Raw genomic sequence first — 24692 nt, forward strand, 5'->3', positions numbered from 1 at the left:
ATAACAATAGTTACCCTGCATATTTGTAAACTGCCTAAAGTGAAATATTATAGAAAAGGCTGCACACCTTTACGAAGACTATATTTGCAATTGTCATATAAATTCAACAGCACACTTGTTGTTATACTATTTGCAATACGCTAAATAGCTAGTTTCCTAGCCAACTATAGTAATGGTGGAAAACTATTGAAATGGTCAAAGTTCCTTCTATTTTATTTCAAGTGCTCACTATTCCAGATTAATTAATAGATTATTTTCATTACTTTAAATACATGCTTAATAATATGAACATAGACAACACTCTCAGGCACATGGTATGATTCTTGGGGCTGTCCTATGCAGGGCCAGCAGATGGACTTCAGTGATTCTTGTGGGTCCCTTCCAGTGCAGGATATTCTATGATTCTATGGTTGTTCAACTGACATGAGTGATAGGAGATCATTTAAAGACCATTTTAGGAGACTGTATTTGTATGACTCTCAAGTCTATGCTCTTTTTCTTTTTAGTGGTCAATTGTTCTGATCCTGGAATTCCTGCAAATTCTATAAGAGAAAGTAAAATAGAACATGGAAATTTCACATATGGCACAGTGGTATTTTATGACTGTAATCCTGGATATTTTTTATTTGGCTCTTCAGTTTTAATTTGTCAACCAAATGGCCACTGGGACAAACCTCTTCCTGAATGTATTAGTAAGTAGATAATGAGTTTACTTCTGCAAAGAATGTGGGCTAGACTGGGTACTATTTTACACAACATTTCCATCAGTCTCATGACAGCAATTACGATAATCATGTTTAATATACATTTGTGTGTGTGCAGTACTGATGAAAGGTCTCAATAGCAGCTGAAGCAGCAGTTAGATTGTTATTGCATGTGGCAAATGGGGCAAACAATAGTCAAAACAAACACCTCAATGCTCCAGCGTAATAATCCCTGATAGCAGGAACACAAGGTCAAAACATATCTATTGAATTTGCCAATACCTGGCTTCTATTGGCCACAGAGTTCTTATCACACTGAAACCTAAAACCTACAGTATACAATTTTTGACTTATATCAATACAGTAATTTCTGGTCTTCCTTCGGGACAACAGTTAGATCAGACTATCTATGAAGATACCAAGCACTGTAGAACTCCTAAAGTGTCCTCTGGATAATGTCCTCAGTTTACCACAGTAGCAGATCTACCTGAACATCATACTCATATGCAACCTATCCACTAAGGCAAGTGGATCAACACAAATAGGTTCTTTCTATTCTGGCTTGTCATGAACAACTTTCTAACTGTGATGTAGATATAGCCAGAGATGTTTCTTATGTTTTTAATTGGCTGGGACAGCTGATTTACCTGGTTCTCTATTAGTGTATGAAAAGGGTTTGGTTTATGGTCAAAATTTTTCTCTGAGAAAGGCTGAAAGCTTAATTTTCTAGAGATTAAAGGGAAAACAAGTAAAGAGTTTCTTATTTGAGAATTATGGACTGATATTTGCAATATTGTAGATATTTGTTCTCGGGAGGCTTCTCCAGTTCTGCTATTCTCTCTCTAAAAATAAAAAAAGTATGAAACTATTTTCTTATTACAGCTAAAACTTTAATTTATGGAACTTTTCCCTTTCTTTAATGGGATAAATAGTTTGATTGCAAGTCACAGTTAAACTAAAAAAGAAGTGTCTCTTGGTTTCACATTAAATTTAAAGGTAACATTACCATTTCAGAAAGAGAAATGTTGCTTAATAGTAACATATCTACAAAGAGAGCAGAATTTTAAGGTAAAGCTGCAAAGATTTCTTCTTTCTACATTTGTATTTTTAGCTCTCAGTCATTTTTTCTGAATTGTCACAAGTAATTTAATGATACAGCTTTTATTTTAAACTGAGCTTTGGGAGTAAGAGTGCTATCTATACTTTTGAAAGGGCATCCTCCCCTTTATTTGTGTTGTTTATATAAAGAGGTCAATGAATTCTACCTGGGTGCTGTCCATGATATTTTGTAATGACAAGCTTACCAAAACTTATTCTGTTGCAGCTACTCAAATTTTTTGTAAGAACCTTTCAGCTCTGGAGTATTTTGCAAATTATTGCTGGAGAGGGACTTTTTGCGAAGGCATGTATTGATAGCACAAGGGGTAATGGTTTTAAACTAAAAAGGGTCAATTTAGATTATATATAAGGAAGAATTTTATATTTTTTTCAGTGAGGGTGTTAAAATAGAAAAGAAGAACTTTTTGGAAACAAAACGGAGAATGAATTAGCATTAGCAGAAAAAAAAGAAATACAATCAACTTTTCATATGAAATCCTAGCATGAAAATATGAATACAAATTAAAGTTTGTAGAATGCATAATCAATTTAAAGGTAGCATTAAGGGTACTATACTTTTTAAGATCAGTTGTTAGGGATTCAAGACTTTTAGGCATAAATGTAAACAAAAAAGGGAAGTGTGTATAGAAAAGCCCAAAGCTGTAAGCTGTAAGGTACCAGTATGATATTAACTTTTCCTCTATGACATCTGAATAGGGCAAAAGAATCAATCAAGCACAATACAGATAATAAAATATTCTGAAAAACTGTGAATGTTTTTCACAAGAAGAAAAAGTCTCATTTTGTTGAATCCTGCATGATCAACATGTCTGTTTATTAACAATGTTCCAAGTTTGCAATCTCTGCAATAATACATAATAATAGTAGATTTTAGTTATAAGGAATTGATTAAAAAATAACATGCTGACATCAAGTGCTCAGTATGTAAAGCTGACTATTCTGACCATTTTACTAAAAGTCCCGCAAGCCTAAAAGTTGTGCACAGGGGTCAGTGACACTAGGTAGAAGCAAAGTCATTGACATATCACATTCCTAAATCCTTTGTAGGGCTGTCGGGAAGGTTCTGCACCTTGGAAGTTGGACCCTTGGAAGAACATAAGTGCAAAGCAGTATATACATAAATTAAAGCTCTAAGACCAGAATAACTACTAAAGACAAATCACACATGATTTTGGTTATATGCTGTGTTGTACAATCCCTGTACTGTTGCCTGTATCTGAAATGCTATGGAATTGAATACATCCTCAACCCTGATCAGGCTTCTGATTTGGATTTTCTTTTTTAAATAAAAAAATCCTACTAAAAATAGTATTGAATACAATGAAGTTTTGGTAAAAACTACAGTTGTATGATTTAAGGGCCTGTTCTACTACCCTGATATTTGCAGCTCTAATTTGTGTGTTTCATGGTACATAAATATAAATATCTTTGGCCGAGATAAGCCACATGCCATGGACAGGTGTAAGATAACAAGAAATCAAAGATGCAGGCCTGGATTCATTCTGTGAACATAGTGAATTTGGCTTATGAATTTTAACTGTGTATTTCCTGAACTTGACATATTTAGTTTGCTTTTAAATTAACTCTTTGCTCTCAGTTAAGAGAGATGAATTTCTGCACATTCTCTACCACAGCAGTGACTTGGGCAGATACTGTCTACATGTAATTTTTCTATGAAGAGTACAAGCATGAATGTATGTTTGTGTGCGTGCATGTGTTCATGCCATAAAGATCAACTTAGTGAATGAGTGGGTTTGGACATTGATATCTGTATCTAAAATACCTTTTTTTTGACATCTCCAAACATTTGTTTCACAGCTTTTGGTCTGAAGTATATTTTGCATTCTAATCCCATGATGTTACCCCTTTCCCACATACCCTAAAAATGTCAGCCTCTTCACAAACTTTATGTATGCAGTTATGAAAATGAAAATTGCAAACTGTTTGATCAGTGATAATAACCTTTTTTCATCTCCAATAATTATGCATTGTAGTGATTGACTGTGGACATCCTGGAGTTCCTCCTAATGCGATCCTGTCTGGCGATAAATACACATTTGGGTCTACTGTCCATTATAGCTGCACAGGCAGACGATCATTGTTAGGGCAGTCATCTCGGACATGTCAGTTAAATGGACACTGGAGTGGATCTCTCCCTCATTGCTCAGGTAATATTTCTGAATTAATGATTATATCCTGAAGTTGTTTAAAATTTATTTTGATTTTTTCAGAAGGTCATTTAAAAATCTGAAAAATCGCATATGGATGGAAATAAAGTACCATCTCAATAGAAGTAGAAAAAGTAAACACAAAATAAGTATAAAGTATCCACAAGAAAATAATCTGGAAGAAGTAGGCTTTCTTGGTGACATTTAATATGAAATTCACAGACTGTGGAAAGAAACTGGTACTTGAAAAATGTCTATTGATTTGATGACACCTCAGGTGTAATTTGATTGTGTAATACATTCCTCTGTATAATAAGGCCAAATGGGCTCCACATAATTTCAAGGTAGGATGCTTTTTTTTTTTAGGAAACACTATCTAATCCTCATAATAGATTAACCCTCACCAAAGTCAAGATATGTTTTCTGAACCACTTATTGCTTAGGAATATTGTGTTTCACAACTTCAGTTTGATTCACTTTAACAGCAGCGATCAAATGAAAAACATAAATCCAAGTCACACGCTAATTTGGGATTTGGCTAAATCCCATTTGTTTTTGTAGACTATTTAAACAAATATTGTGATAAATGTTAACCTTGTTATTAGTTTTAATTCTTGGTAAATACTGGGGGAGGTTCTTTCTTGTCATGCTCATGTTTCATTATATAACTTAAAGAAATCAGTGGGGTTTCTTTAAGTTACGTAATTTAGAGCACTTAGATAACTTCAATGGCAGAAAATAAGTAGAAAATAAGTGATGTTTTTTCTTCGATTACAGCTATGCCAAAGCTAGAGGTGAAAAATAAATGGTATGCAAATCTGACTACTGCTATACTAGTTTCACACTAAAAATCCAAGGTTCTTCACAGTATTAATAAATAATAGAATCATAGAATGGTTTAGGTCAGAAGGGACCTTTACAAATCATCTAGTCCAACCTAGTAGGGACATCTTCCACTGGCTTCATCTAACAGTTTTTGTTGGAAGGGATCTCCAAAGATCATCTAGATCATCCACCCTCACCGCAATGACAAGGGACATATTCCACTAGATCAGGTTGCTCAAAGCCCCGTACTACAACCTGACCTCGAATACTTCCAGGGATGGGGCATCCACAAGTTCTCTAGGCAACCAGTTCCAGTGTCTCACGGAACTCATCATAAAAAAAGTCTTCTTTATGCCCAACCTAAACTTAACCTCTCTTAGTTAAAACTGTCGCCTCTTGTCCTGTCACTACAGACCTTGATAAAAAGTCACTCTCCATCTTTCTTATGTATTTTATACATTGAAAGGCTACAATAAGGTCTTCTGGATGCCTTCCTTCCCTTTTTCAAGTTGTACAGCCCAAATTCTCTCATCTTTTTTGCATAACAGAGGTGTTTCAGCCCTTTGATCATATTTACGAACTTCCTCTGGACCTGCTCTAACAGGTCCTTGCTCCTGTTTTATAGGGAACTTCAGAAATGGATACAGGAGGCCAGATGGGGGTCTCACATATTCTAATCCTATTTTTTTTCCCTGCCCTCATCTCTTCAGTGTATTTAGTTATAAACTGATTATGTCAGCTACAGTTTCAGAGCATGCAATTTTACAGCCCTTGGCAGAAATAGTTGAAAATTAATATAAAATATTAAAATAAAACTTCTTGGTTAAAATCTTGCATTAAATTCTAAAGCATTGAAAGAATTTTTCAGTATCTGAACCTTCCTCTGCAAACTCTTAGGAAGCTAAAATGTGACAGAACCTAGAAAAATGGAACACGTAATTTAATGCCTGAACTTTCTATAAATAAAGCAGAAGGAAATTTGACATAATTAGAACAAAGATCAAGTTCTTATAAGCTTTGATGTTTAGAACTCTGCACTAGAAATCACACCTTAATGTAAAATAATCTTATTTAATAAATAATTATATATTAATGCAATTTGCAAATTCGAACTATGTTAGTAAAAAGTGAGTTTGCAGTTTACATGCATCAATATTTGTTTTGGAGAAAAAACCTGCCCTTTAGATAAAATCTAAGGCTACTTATTGTAGTTTTCCATGGTCTTCATAAGAAAAAAAAATTAAAAATCTAAACTGTGAATTACAAAAATAATTAAAGAATTAAACAAAAATATCAAGGAATACAAATAGGAAGCCTGAAAATACAGATGGAAATATCAAAGAAGCCTCACTGAAAATAGGACTATTCTTATAGTAATTCTTCTATTGAGTTAAATAAGTGTTGAAATATCTTGGGTTAAACATTTCAAAGTGAGGTGCATTATTTTTTTTTCTAATGATGGCTTTTTTACCCACAGATAGGAAACTCTAATCAAATCTATTTAATCTTTCTCAATACATGAAGAAACATTTCCTTGACATAGATTTAAATGTTAATTATAACGAATCAAAATGTATAGAATACAAACTCCTCTCTTATTTTCCTTAGCTGTAGCATACCAAACTATAATTCTGGCATAGTACAATTTTGAGATTTTGTATTCAAATTGTATATCTGAAATGTTTTCTCATTATAAATAATTTGCAGTTCACTATACAGAACTTCCATATTTTGTATCTAAAAATATGTAAAATCATCAGCTAATGCATATTAAAGCCTTAAAATTTGCATATTTTTATATTATTGTTAATAAATAGCATAGAATGTTCAACTGAAAAAAGGTACAGCATGCTTGACCTTTTCATATGTGAAAAAGAATTGAAATAGAAAATGCTAGGTCAGTGAAAATAAGATAATCAAATTATTTCACATCAACCCTATGACAGTTTCTTTTTTGTCACATGACACTGAGCTAGAAGGAATTGTCATGTCCCATTGATATATATTGGCATTCAGAAACAGTTTTCAATCATCATGTGCACATCAGATGGAGTCAGAAATTTTCTGCAACATAGAATTCCTCGTAAGTGCAGCAGGGTTTTATGCATACTTAAGTAGTCTAAACACCCTCCATTTCATTAAGATTAAACGTCAGCTAAGAATTTGTTACACATGTGAGTGAAGGATGGCTCATAAATTACTGTAAAAATCATTTAGTTGAGTCTGCGTGAGGTAATAAAAATATGTTCTCTTATGATATCATTGCTTATATCACTGTCACTTCCTGATGTGATTAGGCATTCAGAAAGATTATTTCTGTAACCTTCAATCAAAAGAGCTGGTGGTTAGCCTTCCTAAGATTAAAAGTGTAATAATTCACAGTAATAATTAGGCATTAGGAAAGAACACATGATTTCATTTGGAAGAGGAATATGTGATTTCTACTTGGCTTAGCAAATAGCCTATTTTAATTTTTTCATCATAAAATTATTTTAGGCATACTGCCAAGTAACTTGTCACAAATTGAACTGCTTTGTGAAGACTTTGCAAGTATAGAATAATGAATAGGCCCTGTTCAAATTTTGTCATAACCTAAAAAATAATACTGGCAAATGTAAGATATGGATTCCCAAAAAAACCTTGATATTTTAAAAAGATGCAGCAAGCAGACTGTTTTCAAACAAGAGGGGTGTTTGGTTGGACACAAAGTATTTTGATAGTTTATAAAATGTTTTTACTTACTATAATCTGGAACTATTTGCAATTTCTTTTTAATCAGGTTTGGCAGACTACTTTACTGATCTGTGTCACATAATGAAATGCATAAACAGAGAACAGCCTAAACTTTTGAGTCTGTGATTTTGAACCAGACAGTTCTTATACTTACTTGAGTTAATTTGCTATTTCTGAAAGCATTAAAATATATAGTACCGTGTACTCCTTGGATATATTGGACTAAAACAAGTATTTGTCATATGCCACACTTATCATAGGAAAGTAAGCTAGTTCTACTCTTCTTTTTACTATCCAGTTCTGTACATACTTTTGTCAGCAAAGAGATGTGTCCAACCCTTCACTCTCACCAGCATTGGTTACACACACACAGTGCCAACCAAGGCAAGAATAGCTCTGTTTTTCCCTTCATGTGCTACTTCAGGCTCCTAACTTCTCACAGAACCTCTAGATAGTGAGTTTTGGTCTTCTGCATGCTTGGAGTAGGCAACTTTATGTACTATTTCTATGTAAGAATTTTTCTTATTATTGCTATTTAAACTTAGATAAACACCATAAAAGTATGGCTATTCTACATAACACAGCCTTTACATAATTGGAATAATTCTTTCTAGCTGATTCTTGAAATATTTCGCCTTTATTTACAATAGTGTAACTAATTACAAAATAATGCAGACATTCTCACAAAAATATTATTATGTTTTGCTTATTTTTTGTATGGAAAACATCTGTTTTATTTGCAAGTTGTTAAAGAAAACTGTAATCTATGGGCAAAAACCTGAACAGTGCAACCCCTAGAATTCTAGAATTCAACTCTTTAGTACTGAAACTCAGTATAATATGCCTTCATCTCTTATGACATAGAAAACTGTCTTAAGGATCTTTAAAAAGATAAAGCAGAAGTACATATTAAAGGATTCAAACAACTGACCTACTGTTCAAATAGTGTGTTACCTAGAGCTTCCCAAAAATTATCACCATAACTAAAGATTTAGATATACAATCTTTTTGATATTTTTCTTCTTCTCCTCCTTTTCCTTTTTTCCTTTTTTCCTTTTCCTTTTCCTTTTCCTTTTCCTTTCCCTTTTCCTTTTCCTTTTCCTCTTCCTTTCCCTTCTCCTTCTCCTTCTCCTTCTCCTTCTCCTTCTCCTTCTCCTTCTCCTTCTCCTTCTCCTTCTCCTTCTCCTTCTCCTTCTCCTTCTCTTTCTCCTTCTCCTTCTCCTTCTCCTTCTCCTTCTCCTTCTCCTTCTCCTTCTCCTTCTCCTTCTCCTTCTCCTTCTCCTTCTCCTTCTCCTTCTTTCTTCTTCTTCATTACCATGTTGATTATGATAAGATCTATATACAACAGATAGTTGAAAACATTAATGCTCTATCTTGGAATTTGCTTAAAATTTTCTATCTAAGGGAGACTATCTAAGGCAGTTTTGAAGGGATTTTTCAACATTTCTGTAAATCAGGGAAATGCTTCAGGTTTAGTATGCATAAGATTGTTGACTAGAACTGTCATTCAATTGTAAAACTGTTTCAACTCTAATCATTCCACCATAAAACTGTATTAAAAAAGAATAAAAAGTATTTTTTGAACACTAGTTATACGGAAATAAGAAAATTGTCTTTACAATCAGGACCTTGGTTTTCCCTATTATAAATAAAAAATGACCAAAGTTTTGTGGTTGTCTTTTTTTTTCCCTATTCTTATTTGATTATGTTATCAGAAGTTTAGTATTAAGGGAATTTGAGATAATTATAATTCTTTTTCTGTACTTATATAAAATAAGTACAAAGAAATTAGTGGAGAATTGAGTAATTTTGTAATTACAAGGACTCATTCTCACTGATACATATGGAGGTTTTTTCTAAAATATAAACATAAATTTATTTCTAAATACATAGAAACCTACATTTTAAATCCAGTATCATAACAACATTTCATATTATTCAATCTTTGTACTCTAAAATCTAGGTGATACAGCTGGTTCTTGTGGTGATCCAGGTATCCCAGGTCATGGGTCTAGAGAAGAAAACAATTTTAAAATTAAAAGCACAATACATTTCAGCTGTGATATTGGATATATCCTCCATGGCTCAGAAGAAAGAACGTGTCTGGCAAATGGAAGTTGGACAGGAAGACAACCGGAGTGCAAAGGTAAATCAAAGAAGATCCATTCTAAAGAAAATTCATTCTATTTTTAAACTGTATTTTTATTAGTGTTAACCAGAAAACCAATTTTACATTGCCAGCTTTGTGTTGTGAATAGTGTCATGTTAAAAGAGGCAAAAAAAAAGAATTTTCTGTCCAACCTGTGTTAATTTATTTTTTGTCTATCAATGTTCCCCTCACCAGGAGATCAAAGCCTTTTAATGTCCGAAACAGTCTGTTAGAATCTCACCTAATTAGACTCTTCACTTAACAGATTCACTGAGACTGACAGGATATTTGATATCTTTTTATATAAGGACTCCACTTAATAGCGATAGAAGAACCCCTCAGCAGGTTTCTCCTAAGAGTTATTTTGCCATTGACAAAATTGTCAACACCTAAAAATGTACTCACTCTAACAGTTCACAAAATAACACGTTTAATAATACAAATTTGTGACAGTTTATGGGGTTCTTTTTGTCTGGAATAGGGTCTAACTGCAAAACACACTTAAACTATGTGATAGTAATAATAAAGCCAAGCATAGGTACACACATTAAAGCAAAAGCAACTTAAAAAGACATAAAACAACTTACAAAGAATAAGTAAAGCAGAAAACTTAAGCACATGCCCTAAAGCAAAAGCAACTTACAAATAAGACAACTTACAAAGAATAAGTAAAGACAAAAAAACTTTAATATGCATTATAAAGCAAAAGCAACTTACAACAAAGTAATAAGTAAAAATTTTAAAGTACTATGGAGCAAAGGTAAAATTGGTAAATATGTATAAAGTGATCTCTCACCCCAAGGCGTCTCAAGAAGGTGGAGCAAGAAAAAGGTATCTCATAATTTCCCTCTACAGAGTTGATGGAACTTCTCGTCCACTTTTGCTTGGGTACAATCTCTTTTTATACCTTTTTTCTTTAGGCAGTTTGAGTGGCTATAGTCAATAAACTAATTTTTGGGTGATAGATGGATGAAATAGGCCCAAGGTTCTACTTCCTGTGTTCCCAGCATCCAGGATGTTCACCAGGAAAAGGCCTTGTTATCTCCTTTCTTCATTTTAATCCTTTTATCAGTTTCTGGGAATGTCTCCCCAGGTGCCAGGGTTTTCCCAGAAACCATCAGGAGATTGTTTTCTCCTTTTGTGTGGCCTTTCTATCACCTTACAAATGGTATGCAGTTGATTTTGGACTTAAATTTTTCAAATAAATTGTTAAACTGTAGCAGTGGCTTGTCATCAGGTGACAAATTTGAAACCAGTTCTTGGCACCCATGAAATTTCATGTTTTCTAGTTTTGAGGAAAAAAAAATTAGCTAAACCTCTAGAACTCAATTTTTTGCTGAAGTATTTTTGCACGTAAAAATCTCACCATAACCTAACCTTTAATCACAACCATTATACACCTGAATTTGAGACAAAAGAGCTCAGTTTTAGGAAAATGTCAGTGTCAGGATTTCGTTAGATACACCTATATATAAATAATTGGCTTAAAATTTCAATTACTGGTACTGTTGACATTATTATTTTTCAATAGAAAACAAAATGCAGAAACAAATTTATTTGTAAAAAATAATTTGGAAATTTAAAGGAAGAAGAATTACCATAAAAGAAAACTCCAACAAGATATTTATGGAGAATAATTTATTACCTAAATTTTCTTGCTTCAAAATAGGAGATAATTTCCAACAGATTATTTTGCAAATAAAAGCTTCCTGAAAAGCATAAAACAATTTGAGAACCTGTGCTCTTATTTTCCACTTTATCACTGTTGACTTTGTTACCTCTATGAAAGCGTCATGACATTTTACAAACTTATTTTTCTATGTCCTTTCTGCTGAACAATTGCTGTCCTGACACTGCATAAATAAATAAGTAAATAAATATAAATATATATATAATATATATATATTTATGTTGGTATCTGAAGGAATATACTTAGTCCAACTGAACCAACTGCTATTTTTCTTTGACCTCATCTATTACAGAGATTAACTAGCTCTTTTACATTTCAAGATGCTTTTGGTGATTTTTTTTTTTATTGAAATGAGAAATATAGTTCACAGATATATAGAGATATGGGTGATGCATGAACAGGTATATAGTTCTAATTTAGATCATATAGTTTAGATGTATGTATATGTAATCACATAAGAAAGACACATTCAAATTCCCAAGTCGAGCGTTGAAGAACTGGAAAACATCAGGGTTCCACCTGCCTATGAAATAATATTTGACAACATCCTGTGCTTTGAATTAGGAAAAATATTTTGGTGATGCTAGAAATGCACACATACTATAGATAAAAATTAAATCTACAATGATAATTGTCATTGTCATGGCTAGGCTTCACGAACGAAGATTTGGGAAGGCACTACCCACCCTTGTTGCAAGCACTTTGGTGGCTAAAAAGACCAATACAAGATAGACATGTCCAGTTGCAAAAGGCACAGCAGAAAGACTCCCCAGGTGGTACACTTTGCAAGGCACGATTCTTTCCGCGCTGTCTTTTCTCCTCAAGAATGATCCTGCGTGCATTCTCAAAGGAGACAGCAGTGTTATAGATGGTATTTCACCAGACCTCCCGATTTGAGGCCAGAGTAGACCAGTTATGTTGGTCAATATGGCCAAGGCTGAGATGTTGTTTCAGGGAGTCCTTCTATCTCCTCTTTGGGGCTCCTCTCTTGTGGCAGCCGGTGGAAATTTCACCATAAAGCAAGATCTTAGGGAGGCAGTGGTCCTTCATCCTTGAGACGCAGATCAGGTATTCTCTTATAATTGGGAGTTCGTTTTTGCAGCTAAATTAGCTTTTCACTAATGCAGATTATAAAGCTAAATTTCTAGGTTATGTTTCCCTACATACAAAAGGGTAAAAACTACTAATTCGTGCACACAACTATTTACTGTACAATGTGCCTTATCAGTAGGTGGTAAAACATACATTTTTCAGGACAACAGTGTGGATTTCCACCATAACACTGCTGGCAGAAGGATTATTCTTAGATATTCCTATTTCAAAAATCACCTTTACCGCATTTTGAAAAATATTTAACATTTTCCTTTATAGCTGTGCAGTGTGGTAATCCAGGAACAACTGCTAATGGAAAAGTACTTCGTATCGATGGAACTACTTTCTCTAATTCAGTAATTTATTCATGTGTGGAAGGATACATACTTTCTGGATCATCTGTAAGACAGTGCACTGCCAATGGAACATGGTCTGGATCCTTGCCAAACTGCACAAGTAAGACACATTTCTAATGAATAGTCTCTGATTTTCCTCTCCTCTCAAAGACAATAAAGTAGAATATAGACGTTGCATACCAATAAATTAAGTTTTCAGCTTTTTCTTGCACTATTTCCTGAATAATTTTGTACATGAAATACTTTAAAAATATAATGCTATGCAAATGTGAAGATTATGTTTTTTTAAAGGCAGACACAATATAGTAAAATATATAAACTGTAACTGCTGTCACAGTTCAAGCAATTGCACGGTTACATGATCTACCTACTTGAATTCTTTCTTAGTATGTATATTTTAAATCTTGTTTATGTTTTGTGATACATCATATTCAGACATTTTTATTTTAATTACTTTACTTCATCTTGAAAACTTATAATACTCTGGTCTTTCAGAGGGTAGAAAATAAAAACCTTGTCATAAACACCTGAGAATTATTTTGTAGTGACTCCAAGGTCAAAACTGTTGTCCTGCTTTCACATATCATCTTCTGTTTGGCCTCTTCATTAACCTTAAACTTGCTTTGGCTACTCAACTAACAGAAGCTATTTCAGCATCTCTCACATTCATAATAAGCATTTTGCAACACTTTATTTTCAAGCCCATCTGTTCCTGCTTTATTACATGTCCTAGTTCATCTTTTAGTAACAATTTTGAAAATTTTACATTTATGTGACTCATGAGACTGCCTATCATTTGAGGAAACGATCCTCATCAGAGGTATAGCAAACTGTTGTTTAAATTTTGAACATACTTACAGCAACCCAAATAGAGCTCAAAATTTAGATGATAAAACTTCTTGTGTTATTTCTAAATCAGTCTTTATTGTTAAGCATGTGAACAGCTATTTTTACAGTCATCAAACCTGGTTTTATTTATTTATTATTTTCCAAATTATAATGAGAATCAGATTAATTTTACTGAGGATAAAGATGTTTTGTGATGTCAACTGCATCTATAATATTTTTTTGTTTATTTTAGAATAGCATGACAAAACAGTCTTCTCAAATCACACTGCTCAGGTAGAAACATGAGATTTTTTCTTAAAACCTAGAAAAATATCTTAATAGAAGAAGTATCCTAATAAAACAAGGGGAAGGAGATTCAGGATATGCCAATTTTGTTTAGTCCAGATGTTATCAAAATTTACAGCCAGTCCATACTTATTACAACTGCTTCTTGCATATCATTCAAAATGCTAGGTTTTAGAGCTAACATCTTATACTCTTTAGATGCTGGGAACCCTGGGCAGTGTACCATCGAATAAGACTGTCCCATGTGCAACATGTCATACAGACCTATAGCAAAGATTCTCCCCTTTCAACTCTGCAATTTATTATAGGATTTTCTTAGGAAGAAATAACAATAACAATATCATTTCTGAACAGAAACAATGTTCTCATGAGAGCTTCTTGTTGCACTGCTAAATAAAAAGCAAGGACAGCAATCAGCAAGGGGTAATCGTGGACTGGGGGCTGCCTGCAGCAACTCTGCTGCCGTGAGCTGTCTGAGGTTGTGCCCTGGCCCAGAGATCTGTGTGGCTCAGGTCTGAAGGCCACGCTGGATGTGCAGCACAGGGCAGCACAGGCCTGGGGCTCCCCAGCTTAAATGTAGTGGTTCACTGACTCGTCAGTGTGCAGTGGTCTTCTGGTCAGGATCACTACAACAATTTAAGCTCCTTTTTGCCTACCATAGTGACCTGAGTGGTGGTGATCCAACTGAAATGAAACAAAGATTAGAGAAAAAAAGGAGAAATACATAAGCTTTATGTTTTAATTCAGTCAAAACAATAGTATACTTGGAAAAATATTGGGGATGATTTTAGCAAAATTTGAACATCAAGGATAATAAATGGGATATGTTAAATAGAGAAAAGTAGAATATGCAGAATATTTGAATATGCTTATGATTCTGTCTTTTCCAGATTTATATTATTTGAAAAGTGACCATGAAAAATCTATGACTTTTTAGTTTTTAAAAAAATTAAAATTACTGTGTTCCTAGGTAAACTAAATTAGGCCAATCTCGATTTTCCTTTATCAGTGCACTAGTTACTTTAGACTAACCTTGATAACCCTGTAATATGTTTTCTAGTGTCTTCTGTATCCGCAGACAGTGATGACGTGACATCTTAAGATTTATTATATATGCCACATAATTAGTATCTGATCACTCAAACTGTGATAAACTGTAGAGCAAGGTATATATACTATATGTACCTTGGATTCTCAAGTCCTCAGTTATTAGGTCAAGGGACCTGGCCAGAATACATCACGAATATGTAGTCATGGATTTTTGTGATTTTGGAGAGCAGGATACAGAGAGGGTGCCATTCACATCCATCATGCTTTGGCATTGACTTAAAAGTAGACATGATATGCTTTCTGCCCAGGAAACTGCCTCCCATGGTTTTCCAGGACCAATAGCAAAGCTGTAGGGACATTGTCAAGTTTACTATAAAATAAAAAAATAAACCAAAAAACACATGGAATACTATATTTTATATGAACTAGATTTCCCCTTCTTCCCCCCCCCCTTTTTTTTTCCTGAAAACCACCACTTTTTATTAGAGTTCAGCATTTGGACAACACTCTCAGGTACATGGTGTGATTCTTTGGGATGGTCCTGTGCAGGGCCAGGAGTTGGACTCGATGATCCTGATTGGTCCCTTCCAACTCAGCATATTCTGTCATTCTGTGATTGTGACTGGTATTCTCAAGATTTCTTACTCTGAAAACAGAAGTTGATAGATCCAGTTGACTGGATCTGAAAGAATCTTATCTGTTTTAACACTATTTTCAGATTACAACAGTATAAAACTCTTTATTAACTCCTTAGGAATATTTGATTTCATTAGGAGATTATGTCCTAACACTAGAAGTCACAAGAGGTTTTACAACCACTCCTACTCATTAAAGTACCATAGACCTAGTTTTTACGTAAGCCACAGTCCAACATTTGGGGGTTGGCTGAATATTTTCATCTGTTTATGTACATAGCAACCATGTGAGCATTTCTGAAGTTTTTGCAGACATATATCTTAATTTTTCCAGGTTGTATTTTCTTTCAGAATGTATACATGGAAAAGTAAGCTAAATAATAGATATCCTCTTTTTTTTTTAATGAAACTGATCTGATAGGAAAGTTTTAGGCTATCAAAGGGTGGCAGTGTCATATGGATAATTTCTTGCCTTTTTTTTTTTCATTTTATAATCTTGACATTTTGTTGATGAAAATTGTACAGTCCTTTACTTCTACTGTTAAACGAAAGTGCTTATGTTCTCCAAATATAATTGTTATACAGCTCTACATAAATTTAGCAGCTAATTAAGATGGCATATGTCTTTATCTTCTCTTGTTGGAGATAAGATTTTTGATACCTTTTTCTTCTTCTTTTTGCCAATAAATGCCTAGTTTTGTCCTGTGTTTTTCCCCTCACATGTAGATAAATCTCATTTAGATTTTCAAATATGTTGCTCAACTATTTACTTGCAGTTATCAGTTGTGGAGATCCAGGAGTCCCAGCCAATGGCATGAGATACGGTGATGATTATGTTGTTGGACAAAATGTTACTTATATGTGCCAACCTGGTTATACAATGGAAGCAAATAGCTCCTTAATTCGCACTTGTACTAGCAATGGCACGTGGAGTGGAGTAATCCCAACATGCAAAGGTACAACACTTATTTTGCTTGTCAACTATTTCTTCTATTACATTTACATACACTGTTGATTGTAAATTGTTAATTTATTGTATATTTCCAGAGAAATCGAAACTTACTGTAAAACACTTTATTATTTTGTCGCTAAACTTAATTATCCAATATGAAATAATGGTTTATAAAGTTAGCATGTCATATAAAAATAACCATTTATATATCCCTGCATTTACAAAAACACTCAAACATGTGAAAGACACCTTTGGGAAAGGTCTGTGTAGATACAGAACTTTGTCAAAGGGAAATTGTTCTGAGTTACCCTGTCTATAATACTAAGATTTTCCTTTGATCCCTCCTGTATTAGATGGGCACTTTTAAGACTCATCATGCTACAAAAAGACTAAATTCTTCTAGTAAATTTCACAATAAAGATTTTTCTGCTTCATCTTAGTTTAATTTCAAGATAATCTTTTTCTCTCTTCTAATTGCATACCTGATTTTTGTTTGGGTTTTTTTGTTTATTTGTTTGTTTGCTTGTTTGTTTTGTTTTGTTTAATGCTTGTTGAAATTTAAACAGCAAAGATTCTGAATATTACTGAAAGACAAACTTATCTGTCTCATCAAAAATACTTTCTCTGAGAAACTCACTTGCTAAACCCTAAAGTAACTTCTCTCTACAGTAATTTTTCTCACTCTTCCTGTTAGTACACCTGTAGAGAAGCAGCATTAGCATTTTGGTGTTTTCTTTCTGGGTTCACACTAAGCATGTCTGATCTCTGTTCTTTCAAAACTTAGTCAGTTAAGTTTGTGTCTGTTTTGTTCTTATCTATCTTCCTTCTGTTTCATTTTCAGGAAGCACAGTAACATAGCTGTTCAGCAGTTCTCACTTTCCTGCCCTGAATTCATTCATCAAAATAAATTAATTTCAAGGCTTCACCCCATTTGCAATTACTTTTTTACTGCTGAGTGCAATTCCCCCAATATCTTACCAAGTACAGTTTAATGCTAATTCACCTTTGATAATATCAGTTTTTAAAGTTATTTTCCTGACACATTCTTGAGGACATCAAACTTTGAGATCCTCTTAACATTACACTTTTTTTTCTATTTGCACTGTGCTCTTAGCCTGCCTCAGTTTCAATTCATATTTATTTTAAGAACAGAAGAACAGCTATAGTGGTACTATTGACCAAGAGTCTGTCTGTCTCTAAGAGTGACTGTAAGTGAACAGCTAGATCATGAAAGAAAAAGTATTTAAGATATAGTCTTCCATCCTCAAATTCTTAAGGTCTACAGGGCACCTAAGTGGGAGCAGAAGATCTAACTATGATTTGATTCAAACAGCACCATACAAAGAAATAGTTGTACTGCCAGTTTTAACTTTGAATTTTTGAGTCTTTCTGGTTTTGCCTCATACATATTTAAGGCTTGTATAAACACTAAATAATAACCATATAAAGAATCTCTAGTGTTCTAAGAATTTCGTTCTACTTGTGTGAGTACACTAGATAAGTTAATAGCGTAATCAAAAGTAATATATTCTATGCAGTAGGGTGTTTGAAATGTATAACAGTTAGTTCTTACTGTCAGAATGAAGTGCCAGGGTCCTTTGGTACCATTTAGTTAAAATAATTGGAAAATGAACTGGGCAGAAATTGGATGTATAATTGTCTCTGTGCCATTGAAAGAGAAGATATAAATAATTCTCTGCTATGCCTAGTTGGAAAAAGATGCATGTTCATCTGCAACTGAATATTCAAATATTCAAGCATTGTCTTTTTTGCAGACTTGCGTTTGTAATATAGTTGTAGTTCTTAAACTGAGAAACATTGCTGTACATATTTATGCCTAACTCTGACCAAAATAGAGAGGCATTCTGGCTTGTTGCTGGGTGTTGTTTTGTTTTGCTTTTCTCACCACAAAATTCTGGTGTTGCACCTATTTTCGTGCTACTTCTTCTCTCCCCTTTCCCAATTATTCACTGGTATTCCCTCCTTTATTAATCACCTCAGAAGTTAAAACTATATAAGACCCCTATAAAAGAACAGTTCATGAAGCTCTTGGACAATGAGGACAGAGTTCTGCTTCTTGGAGTACTTGTTTTGATGTACATTTATTAAAACATCATAAAAATTAGGAAAAAGCTATCATGTCCTTTTCTGGGACAAAATCAAGGCCTCAAAATTTAGATTTGTTTTACGGGTTGGCAAAGGGTTATTTGGTAACAGTACTACTTTCATCCAGCATTCTCAAACAGCTATGAATGGTGCTGCAGAGTACCTTTATGGTTCATATAGTTGAGATTCTCTCACTGAAGAGTATGATAAGAATGGCAAAATGGTGCGTGGTGAACTGTCTGCAGATCACATTCACATACACAATGCTCCTAAACTAGTACCTCTAACTTCTTTTGAGCTCGCAAGCTGACAGCTGTCTAAACATAAGTTTAAAGGATATGGGTGCAGCATTTAACTTCCTCCCTCCATTTTTAATCACCACATCTTCTCTTTAATCCACTAAATTAAATCATATTAGTTTTATTTGCTTTCTTTCTCTTTTGCCAGCACAGTTTCTCCAAACTTCCTCTGTTTTACCACTATTGTCTATCTGATTAATTCTAGTAACTCCGTCTAAATTTTGCCTTTTCTCTTTTTGCTTCAGAGTTTCTTTAATTTAGTTTCATTAATACTTTTTTCCTTTCACCTTTTATTAACTATTGTCTTTTATTACACCATTATCCAGTGAATGTCACTTCTATCTTCATCACAACAGTTATATCTCTTTATTTCTACTGTCCTACTGTTTTTCAGTCCTCTTCCCTACAACTGTTTTTTCCTGGGAGACCTGGAAATTAGAATCTATACTGAAATACTTCTTGTTGGCCACCTTAGAGGTAGCAACACTAACAGGTTCAAGGGATTACAAATCCTTACACTTTCTCCCTCTAGCTAGAAGCTAGATGCTTTTTGATGAGGTGCTACTCACAAAGCAATTACTAACTAAACTGTGAAAATTAGAAACAGGCTTTCAAGTAATATTTTGGAAAAGTTGTCCTACAGTTTTATTCCTGAGCATTAATACCTAGCAAATGCCTAAAATGGTTAACAGGAAGATAATATTTAATTATTACTACACTAATGAAAGGTAATTGTAATCTATGTTGTCTTAAAAGACAAACAAAATAATTTTGTAGTATACTACCAGACATATCTTAAATGTTGTACACGTCATAATTTCCATACTGATTTTTAGGTAGTCTTCCTATTTGATTTGATGCAGCATCTTGGTTTGTTTAAGACACTTCATCAATCATCCACTGTCTCCTAAATGGAGGAAACCAGAAGTACTAACTTCAGGAAATGTGGCAAGAATACAGTGAGGAAGATAACATGTCCTGACTGTATTGTCCTCTAAAAAAGGTGAAATTAGCCCATATGGTTCTTCTAGTAATTGTGTACACCAGGGATATTTACAGCAGCTGGGCCTAATTATATTGAATATTATTGCAGCTGTTACCTGCCCAACTCCTCCGCAGATCTCTAACGGAAGGTTGGAAGGAACAAACTTGGACTGGGGATTTAGCATTAGCTATGTCTGCTCTCCAGGATATGAACTCTCTTTTCCTGCTGTTTTGACTTGTGTTGGGAATGGAACATGGAGTGGTGAAGTACCTCAGTGTTTACGTAAGTATTTGCTTTATAGTCCTGTATTTTGCTATTCAACTATAGTGGTTTTTTTAAAATTTTCACTTTTTTTTTTTCCTCAGTCCCTTCTCACCCCTCCATCCTGCAGTGGCTCAATTAATTTTAAACCTGGGACAAGTACAATCCTTCCAAAAATTCCTAAAATTCCTACAGTTTTCCAAAATTATAATGTAAATAATAGATTGAGGAAGTTGTAGGAATATATGTGTGTGCATGTAGGAGTCCTCAGACAAAAACACACATAAAAAATGTTATTGGCAATGCATACAACATGATCTAAGGCAATCCAAGATTAAGAGGTGCTGTCTTGTTTTCAGATCCAATACATATAGAATAGAATAACTTTCATTATAACTTCTTTTATTTCCTCATTACTCATCCTAAACTTTCTGTGATATCACAGAGGAATTTTTCTGACTGTAATGTTGACTAGGCCCCAGGGTGATTCTATGGGAATTGTCTATTTTTTCCCCACACTAAATTAAGTTACATATTTTATGCAGTAAATTTTGTTAATCTGAAAGTTATAACATTGATGGATTTTTGTATTGCTACAAATTTCATTACAGAAGCAAATTCCACTCATTATTTAAGAAATCTTTTAAAAGTAATTGTAATATTCAGTTGATTGCACTGAAGAAGGAGGTACTGAAGTTATTTGTAGAATAGCTATACTATCCTGTAATAGTATTGAGAAAGGAGTCTAACTGGAAGAGGATCATATCATATTCTTGGCTTTACATTTTCTGCAGTTTAATTCAAACTTGCCAAGTAGCTGAGCTTGCCAGGTAGCTTGCTAGATGTTGCAAAATGCCCTTCTTTATTATTTTACTATTTTTTGCATTTTTAATCTCTCCCTTTCAAAAATGTTCTCTATTTTGGCTATATCCTACTACTGTAAAAGAATATCCTATAGATCATCTTTTCTTTTTCTTTTTTCCCAATTACATTCCTATATCATTGACAACAGTTTCTTAGTGCTGCTGAAACTGTATATGCCAGAGGTGGAACATGAGGAAAGGCTTTGTTTTTTGTAAGAAAAAAACCCCAATATTTGTTGCTTAAGTTCTCTATGTGGAGCTCCTTTAGAGTCCATTGTATTAGGAACAACAAAGACCATGAAAAATCATTTTCATCATTTGTTCTTGATTGGAATATGGTATTCTTTATTCATTTTTGGATACCACAAGCTGTTTGTCATTTTTGAAGTTGGAATACTCAATGCTGCAATATACTCTGAAAAAGTAGGCTCCACCTTTAAACGTTTTAATAGGTATATTTGCCACAGAATGCAGCTACCTGGGACTTAAAGACTGTTTCATGCAGAGACTACATTAACTGAATGTTGTTGATGTGCAGTGGTTACCCATTGGCTTGCAAGAGAAAACAATTGGCAGCCAGTACTTGTCAAAGAGCTTAAGCTAGCTGCCATCTGGCAGAAATGAGAGGGAGCTGGTGAAAGTCATTCTCAATGAGCAATCTTTAACCAGTTCTTGACATCAGAAATTTAGTTCCCAGCTTGGTTCCATAGAGCCTATAGCTGAAGAGATGCAAGGTCTAGTTATAACATGGATTAATTATCCAGAGCGGAATATAGTCATGTACCTGGTTGAGTATTTGTCATCTATGACCGTGTAAATTTGTTTGCTTAATTACTCATGCAGTAATTTCAGTAAAGGACTGCTGGTTTTATAAGCTTAGCAATAGATGGCAAAAATGTAGGCCTATGTCAGAAAAGTCCTAACTACAGATATAACTTAGAATCATAGAACTATCATGGAATCATATAATATAATGAATTGGAAGGGACCCACAAAGATCATCAAAGTCCAAGTCCTGAATCACACCATGTACCTGAGAGTGTTGTCTGAATGTTTCTCGAATTCTGTCAGTTTTGGTGCCATGACCATTTCCCTGAGGAGCCTGTTGACCCTGAGATTAGCTCAGTTGGTTAGAGCATTGTGGTAATAACACCAAGATCATGGGTTCAGTCCCTGTACAGGACTAAATTAATTTAAGAGTTGGACTCGCTGATCCTTGTGGGTCCCTTCCAACTCAGAATATTCTGTGAAGTCTGTGAAGTTCCAGTGCCCGACAACCCTCTGGGTGAAGAACCTTGATATATGACCTAAACCTCCCCAACACATCTTCATGCCATTCCCTCATCATCCTTGAGTCCTGTCACTGTCTCACCAGAGCGAAGAGATCAGTGCCTGCCCCTCCACTTCTCCTCGGAAGAGGCTTTAGACCATGATGTGGTCTTGCCCCAGTCTCTTCTCCTTTAGGCTGAATAGACCAAGTGACCTTGGCCACTCTTTGTATGGCTTCCCCTCAGGGCCCTCTTTTGAACACTCTCAAATAGATTAATATCCTTCTTATATTGTGAAGCCCAAAACTGCACACAGTACTCAAGGTGAGGCCACATCAGTGCAGAGTAGAGTTGGACAATCACCTCCTTTGACTGGCTGATGCCTCCCAGGACACAGTTGGCCCTTCTGTCTCCAGGGCTCTGCTGAATCTTATTCAACTTGCTGTCAACCAGGACTCCCAGGTCCCTTTCTGCGCTGCTGCTTTCCAGCAGCAGTCCCCCAGTCTGGATATACATCCAGGGTTGTCCTGTAGTATTCACAGTTAACATCTGGCAAGTTGAAGTCCGCATAAGGACAAGAGCAGTTGATTTAGAGGTCTTCCTTAGTTCATTAAAGAATAGTTTGTCAGTGTTGACATCCTGGCTGTGTGTAGACTCCCATGACAATATCTGCTTTATGTGTATTCCTTAATCCAAAGGCTCTTAACATTCCATAATTTCCAGGTTTTGGCCAGGACAGGGTTAATTTTTTGCAGTAGCTGGGAGGAGGTGTGGCTAAGGCCCAGATGTTTTTCTATACCACCTGAGGAGAAAGGGAGGAGAAGGGCAGGGCTTCTGGTCATGAAAACTGCTGTGGGTTGGGTCAGGCTCCAAGGTGAACATTTTGCATATAAATCACCCCTCCCTTTTGTACACTTTTGTTATTAATATTATTAATGTTACTGTTTGTTTTCTTTTCTCATTGCTGTTTCTAGTAAATTGTTCTTATCTCAACCCGTGATCTTTGCCTTTTATGCCTCCAACTCCCAATTCTATCCCCCTACAGCAGGAAGGGAAAACGGAGTTGTGGGGTTGGCAGGGAGCAAAAGAGAGTGGCAGTATGGTTTAGGAGAGTCTTTGTGAGGGCATTTAATTGGAGTGTACCATTCCTAAACCATGACACATAATCAACAGCAAGCTCCACAACCCCTCCGCCCCCCATAGTCTCCCACCTCACCTGCCTTGCTTATCCCTCCTGAAGAGTGTGTAAGCCTCCATCCTGGCACACTAGTCACAGCACTCATCCCACTAGGTTTTGGTTATGCCAAGGATGTCATATTTCTGGGACTGAGTCAAGGCTTCTAGCTCCTCTTACTTGTTCCTCATGCTGCATATGTTGCATGTAGGAACATTACAAATATTGTTCATTGCACCCAATGCCTCATAAAGCAGACTGAAGGATCTCACTAGCATGCACTTCCTCAGACTTTGGCATGTCATCCTACTGCTGGTGTGTCATCCCAGGTGAGCCTGGTTTTTTTCCCTTTCACTCTTCCAGTGTAGTTTAAAGCTCTATTGGTCAGCCCTGCTAACTCCTGCACAAAAATCCTTTTTCTTTTCTAAAAAGGATGCATCCCATCAGGTTGAAAAACCCGAAGTTCCCCCAATTACACATCCTCAGAGCCATCTGTTGACCAGTTGGGTCTGCCTATTCCTTTCAATATTCTTCCCTGCTACCAGAAGGATTGAAGAAAACACTAGCTGTCCTCCTGAGCCTTCAAACAATTGCTCTAAGGCCCTAAAATCTCTTTTGATCACCCTTGGACTTCTCTTTGCTACCTCATCCCTGTGGATATGAAGAACAGCAGATACTAATTAGAGGGCTGTACCAAACTAGAGTTTTCTTTCTAGAGAGTCCCTGACCCAGGCCCCAGAGATGCAGCATTCTTCCCTATGGGTTAGGTCTGGTCGGCGTATTGGGCCCTTGGTTTCACCTCAGAAGGGAGTCACCTGTGAAAATTACCTTTCTTTTTTATTTGACAGAGGTGATCATAATGCAGAGGGTAGGCTATCTTGCCCTAGATGACCCTTCCAATCCCAGAAAGACCTTCATCTGCATCTTCAGTTATCAGTCCATCCAATTCCAGGGCCTCATACCTGTTGTATAAGGGCACCTGGGAAGGTCAGGCAGGCTGGGAGGGGATTTGCATGCTCCCCCTAAGTAGGAATTAACCTATTTCCATTTCCCCTCATCTCTTAGGCCCCTCCTTCTGCCTGGTGATGAGAGGGGAGGGGATCCTTTCTTTCTTTTGTCATGATTGGCT

General features: G+C 35.2%; 1 protein-coding gene across 1 annotated transcript in view; it reads left to right on the forward strand.

Moving 5' to 3' along the window:
* Positions 1–24692, forward strand: part of CSMD3 (CUB and Sushi multiple domains 3) — a 604389-nt gene that overhangs the window by 549112 nt on the left and 30585 nt on the right. The window contains exons 56-61 of the mRNA XM_008929222.3: positions 507–692; positions 3818–3991; positions 9513–9695; positions 12760–12936; positions 16432–16611; positions 20106–20279. Of these exons, the coding sequence (XP_008927470.2) occupies positions 507–692; positions 3818–3991; positions 9513–9695; positions 12760–12936; positions 16432–16611; positions 20106–20279 (1074 nt within the window). The remainder of the gene's footprint in view (positions 1–506; positions 693–3817; positions 3992–9512; positions 9696–12759; positions 12937–16431; positions 16612–20105; positions 20280–24692) is intronic.

Source organism: Manacus vitellinus, unplaced genomic scaffold, assembly GCF_001715985.3.
Source record: "Manacus vitellinus isolate BGI_N305 unplaced genomic scaffold, ASM171598v3 scaffold_1_pilon, whole genome shotgun sequence".
Taxonomy (NCBI): domain Eukaryota; kingdom Metazoa; phylum Chordata; class Aves; order Passeriformes; family Pipridae; genus Manacus; species Manacus vitellinus.